The 5,900-nt window shown below is 51.9% G+C and overlaps 1 protein-coding gene across 5 annotated transcripts in view; it reads left to right on the top strand.

Moving 5' to 3' along the window:
• The window catches only part of ZNF668 (zinc finger protein 668), a 13,259-nt gene that overhangs the window by 4,613 nt on the left and 2,746 nt on the right, over positions 1–5,900 (top strand). For 2 of the 5 annotated variants that reach the window (XM_011933618.1, XM_011933620.1), the window contains exon 2: positions 4,588–5,256. In XM_011933618.1, coding sequence (XP_011789008.1) covers positions 4,610–5,256 — 647 coding nt within the window. In that variant the 5' untranslated portion in view covers positions 4,588–4,609. Of the gene's footprint in view, positions 1–3,983; positions 4,274–4,385; positions 4,498–4,587; positions 5,257–5,900 lie in introns of those variants that run through there. The other 3 variants (XM_011933616.1, XM_011933617.1, XM_011933619.1) reach the window with 3 other exon arrangements.

Below are 5,900 nucleotides of genomic sequence, written 5' to 3'. Positions count from 1 at the left end.
AAAAAAAAAAAAAAAAAAGATAGCATTGGGAAAGGTAGTCATTCAGTGCTCCTTGGTTGGTTAAAAAAGGAAAAAATTAGAAATATTAAAAGGTGGGGGAAAAGGAAAGGTGGTCAAGAAAGCTCTTTTTGAGGAGGTGACTGGGAGCTGAGATCCAAATAAAACCAAAAAGACAGCTACACAAAGATCATGGGAGAAGAGTGGCTCAGACAGAGGGAACTGCTAGCGCCACGGCCCTGAGGTGGGAAGGAATTTAGCTCTTTGAGGAGAAGAAAGGGGGCCTCTGTGGGTAGAGCCCAGTCGGCCGGGGAGAGGAGTGGGAGGTGAGGTAGGCAGGGTTTTGTGTGTGTGTGTGTGTATTTTTAGTAGAGATGGGGTTTCGCCATGTTGGCCAGGCTGATCTCAAACTCCTAGCCTCAAGTGATCTGCCCGGGTAGGCAGGATTTAGATGGTTTGGGGCTATGCTGGCCATGGAAAAGATATTGGTCTTTTTCCTGGGAGTAGTGGGAAGTCTCATGATTCAACCTGGGGGAGAGAATGGAGAGTGGTTGAGAGTCCTGCCCAGGAGCCTGGAGACTTGGGTTTGAGTCTGGCTCCTTGACCAGCTGTATGTCCTTGTGTATGTTTTTTCCTTTGTGGGGGCCTTAATCTCAATATCTGAAAAAGAGGTGTAGTGAACATTTAAAATGCTCCTCTCCTAAGAGCTTGTGGAGACCTAAGGATGTGTGTTTGGTTCTTAAGTATTGGTTGGGCCAGGCACGGTGGCTCACACCTATAATCCCAGCACTTTGGGAGGCTGAGGTGGGAGAATCACTTGAACCCAGGCGTTCTAGACCAGCCCAGGCAACATAGCAACACTTCATCTCTACTAAAAATAAAATAAAAATTAGCCAGGCATGGTGGTGCATGCCTGTAGTCCCAGCTACTTGGGAGGCTGAAATGGGAGGATTGCTTGAGTCTGGGAAGTCAAGGCTGCAGTGAGCCATGATTGCACCACTGCACTCCAGTCTGAGCGACAGAGTGAGACCATGTTTCAAAACCAAACAAACAAACGAAAGTATTGGCTGGAATGATCCAGAGTGTATTTAAAATACAGATTCCTGAGGCCTACCTCAAGCTCTTTTAAAAAAATAGATAGATAGATAGATAGACAGACACACACACACACACACACACACACACACACATATGTTTAATGGTGGGATGTTAGACAGAAACCTACCTGGCCTCTTTGTGTAGCTGGGCACATGCTGAGACCAACCTGGCACTCCCCTACCTTTTCCCCTGGGAAGTGCTGTGGCAGGAGGGATTTGCCCCTCCAACTACCTCGTGTCTGACTCACAGATAGGGAGGCTGAGACCCAGAGCTGGCAAGAGGCAGTAGAAGGGCCAGAGCTCAGAACCACTGGGTCAAGCCCTCTGAGAGGGAAGCAGAGACATAAAGGGTGCCGGACAGGGTCTCAAGGCAGTTCTGCAAGGATGAGAGAAGACACAGGTATTACCTGAGCCCAGGGTTCTGGTCACTGCGGGGCTGGCCAAGGCAGCAGACAAGCCTAAGAGGCCCCAGACCACTGAGCAAGACCCCAGCAACTTAAGGCAAATTAAACACCTGGACTGAAGTCCCAGCTGCTTAGGTTACCCATTGAGGGACCATGGGCAAGTCAGTTAACGCTTAGAACCTCAATTTATTCCTCTGTAAAGTAGGGACAAGAATTCCTATCTCAGGAAGCTATAAGATATTAAATTAAATAAACTAGCACACCCAGCAATGTGTCTGGCTCTGAGAAGACTCTCTGATAATTGAGGACAGTAATTATTCTTGACTCATTCATTCCTCACGCAACCCTGTCAGGTAAGTACTAACATTACCTCCATTTTTTAGATTAGAAAACTGAGGTTCTGAGACATGCAGTACATTACACAAGGTCACATCAGCTGGGAAGTGATGGAGGCAATATTTGAAGCCAGACAGTTTGGCTTCAGGGACTGGGCACTTAACAAAATACTGAACCATTTCTCTGGACCTCGGTTCCCTTATCTGTGAAAATGGAATAATAGAACTTTCCTCATGGGGTAGCCATGAAGGGTAAGCGAGCTAATACACATAAGGAGTTTAGGATACTGCCTGGTATTTGGCAAGTGCTCAGTAAATGTGCGCTATCTTTTTTATTTTTTATTTTTTTAATTTTTTTTTGAGATGGGGTCTCACTCTGTTGCCAGGCTGGAGTGCAGTGGCACGATCTTGGCTTACTGCAACCTCTTATCTGTTTGGGCTCAAGCATTCCTCCTACCTTAGCCTTCTGAGTAGCTGGGAGTACAGGCATGCACCACCATGCCTGGCTAATTTTTGTATTTTTTGTAGAAATGGGATTTTGCTATATCGCCCAGGCTGGTCTTGAACTCCTGGACTCAAGCGATCCACCCGCCTTGGTCTCCCAAAGTGCTAGGATTACAGGTGTGAGCCACTGAACCTGGCCCGAGCTATCATTTTTATTAAGGAGGAACTTTATCAGGCAGACTCTCCAGAAACCATCTGGAAGAGAGGTAGTGAGTACCTCATCCAGAAATAGGGAGGGATCCTTTGGAAACTGTAGGAAGAATTCAAGTCATCAGGAAGGTTAGAATTCAATCCCTTTAACTCATCTTCAAGCCCCAGGATTGATTGATTGATTGATTGATTCAGTGTCTTGCCCTGTCTCATAGACTGGAGTGTAGTGGTGCAGTCTTGAACTTCTGGGCTCAAGCAGTCCTCCCACCCCAGCCTCTCAAGTAGGCAGGACTATAGGCGCATGCCACCACACCTGGCTAATTTTTATTTTTAGTAGAGATGGGGTCTCGCCAGGTTGCCCAGGCTACAGTGCAGTGGTACGATCATAGTTCACTGCAGCCTCGAACTCCTGGGCTCAAGGGATCCTCCTGCCTCAGCCTCCCACGTAGCTGGGACTTCAGGCGCATGCCACCACACCTGGCTAAGCCCCAGGATTTAGCGGGAAAAGTGAAATAACCAAGTGAGAATAGAATGGAGTTTTGTGGGATTGGGGCCAAACCCAAAGGGGAGATGCTTGAGGAGCCTCCTGGTGGAAGTGGGGCTCCAGTGAAGGACTTGTCAGATTTGGAACAAGCAGGAAGGACCTGGGGATTTGCATGGTATGGTGGAAGCCATGGAAAGTTCCTGAGGAGGGAACAGGAAACATCATACAGTACTTCTGGGAGAAGACCGGCTGCATGGGGTTGGGGAGGGAGGGCAGCGTGCAGGCCTGAGGCCGGGACTTCAGGCAGAAGGGTGCTGACTCTAAGGATGTGGCCCTTGCCATGCCTCAGGGGCTCCTGTGTCCTCCCTGGGTCAACCAGGTAAGCTGTTTCTCCCACCTTTTCCTGGCATAAGGGGCCCTGAGTCTCTGTATTTCCCCTAGCACCCTCGTGGCTCAGCTCAGTTTCCTCCTCCTCCTCAACCCCAGTGTCATAACTTAGAAGCCACCAACCTCTAAGGTGTCCAGATGAGGAAATAGGCCTATAAACAACACTCATTTCAGTGAGGTCTCATAGTAATCCACGGGGCTGGAAGTAGAACGTAGGCCTCCTAGCCTCTGGGCACACCTGGCTCCCTGCAGTCCCCACTCCTCAGACCCCTTCCCCCAGCAGCAGCTGGCTGAGCACTCCTTAAGTGGATCTGCCCTAATCCTCTTCCCTTCATCCCCCAGGGAGGATGAGCTGGTGTTAAGACAAATACAGCCGTTAATCCTGTTTCCTCCCAGCCATGATCCCCAGGAGCAGCTGGGTGGAGGGCGTCTGGGTTCTGGACCAGAAAGTAGGGATCTCAGCTAGAGCTGGTATGCCAGGAGGCCACGTTAGATCAGGTACATCAGTTATGACTCAGAAACAGGCTTCTAGCTGCTAGCAATGGCTCAGGCTGCCTTGAGAGTGATTCTCCATTACCATAGTTGTGGGAACAGGCCAACAGGGATTCCAGAGCAGAGGGTGGACAGATTCCAGTCTGGGGCGGAGGCCCGTACAGCTGTGCAAGGGCAGCATTCTGTGTGAACAGTTGCTGTCTCTGAGGGGCTAACCATTCAGAGGAGGAAAGAAAACACAGATGCTGGGGACCTGTCACTTCCAGACAGTGCCAGCTACTAGATTTAGCCCATTGGCTCAGCCCTTTTCTGGTCCCAGGTCTGTCTTTTCTGGGCGCTTGGAGACCTTCAGGCCAGGCCCATGTCTGGGTACACTCTTCATCCTGGCATAGTTCTTGGACACTGAGCTGAAGAAGGAAGATGGTGAGACAGATGGAACCTGGACCTCTGGGAATGCCACAGTGTTTGGAAAAGCCTGGAGGTTGAGGGGGGAAGTATAGGTGAATCTTTTGTGACCCCCAGCCTCCTTTCTTAGTGGCTCTACGGTCACTTGGTCCAACTCCTTTCTTCAATGAGCAGTTCAGGGAGGAAACGAACACGGTGTCAGAGCCAGGAATGCTGGGCAGGAAGGATGTGGGGGTTCCGAGGTGAGAAATGCAGATGAGATAGGGTTCTCTCTGAGGCCTTGAAGAGTGGCGAAGGTATGTGGCTTTGGTCTAACTTTGCTTCTCTTGCAGGGAAACTCCATTCATCAAGGCCATGGAAGTGGAGGCTGCAGAGGCCCGGTCCCCAGCCCCCGGCTACAAGCGCTCTGGCCGCCGCTACAAGTGCCTGTCCTGTACCAAGACATTTCCAAATGCGCCCAGGGCAGCGCGCCACGCTGCCACACATGGGCCAGCAGACTGCTCTGAGGAGGTGGCTGAGCTGAAACCAAAGCCAGAGACAGAAGCTAAGGCAGAGGAAGCCAGTGGGGACAAGGTGGCAGGCTCCGCGGCTAAGCCTAGGCCCTATGCGTGTCCGCTGTGCCCCAAGGCCTACAAGACGGCACCCGAACTGCGCAGCCACGGGCGCAGCCACACGGGAGAGAAGCCCTTTCCGTGCCCCGAGTGCGGCCGCCGCTTCATGCAGCCCGTGTGCCTGCGCGTGCACCTGGCCTCCCACGCTGGCGAACTGCCCTTCCGCTGTGCGCACTGCCCCAAGGCCTATGGCGCACTCTCCAAGCTCAAGATCCACCAGCGCGGCCACACGGGCGAGCGGCCCTATGCCTGCGCTGACTGCGGCAAGAGCTTTGCTGACCCTTCGGTGTTCCGCAAGCACCGGCGTACCCACGCTGGCCTGCGGCCCTACAGCTGTGAGCGTTGTGGCAAAGCCTACGCCGAGCTGAAAGACCTTCGCAACCATGAGCGGTGAGGGTGCCTTCCGGGGCGGGGCGACAGCGTTGCTGCAGCCAATGGGGCCTGGGGTTGAGTCTCAGGGTAAAGGGAGCCAATGGGAAGGTGGGTGGGGCAGATCCAAGGGGAGGGGCTAGGCATGTGGGAGAAATTGATGCCCGTGATTGGGCAGAGGTGGCGACCGCCTTCAGGTGGAGCCCTGATAATGGGATTGGGTCAGATTGGTCTCCGTTCCAGGCCAGCTGGAAAGGGTGGGGTTTGGAGTTGGGCAGTTCTGAGGTCTTTGGTGGAGACCAGGAGGTGTGAGTGGGGCTGGGTTTTGTCTAGGTCATTTTTTTTTTTTTTTTCTCAGCCTCTACATTAATGACACGTTTCTTGGCTGGGTACAATAGCTCACGCCTATAATTCCAACCCTTTGGGAGGCTGAGGCAGGAGGATCGCTTGAGCCCAAGAGTTCAAGACCAGCCTGGGCAACATAGCAAGCCTTGTCTCTATAAAAATAAAAAAATTACCCGAGCGTGGGGATGTACACTTCTAGTCCCAGGTACTTGGGAGGCTAAGGTGGGAGGATGGCCTGAGCCCAGGAGGTCGAGGCTGTAGTGAGCCATGATCAGGCCACTGCATTCCACCCTGGGGAACAGGAAAAAAAAAAAAAAAAA

The sequence above is a fragment of the Colobus angolensis genome, unplaced genomic scaffold (assembly GCF_000951035.1).
Source record: "Colobus angolensis palliatus isolate OR3802 unplaced genomic scaffold, Cang.pa_1.0 Scaffold128, whole genome shotgun sequence".
Taxonomy (NCBI): Eukaryota; Metazoa; Chordata; class Mammalia; order Primates; family Cercopithecidae; genus Colobus; species Colobus angolensis.
The sequence above is the reverse complement of the archived record's forward strand: the minus strand, read 5'-3'. Positions and strand labels throughout refer to the sequence as shown.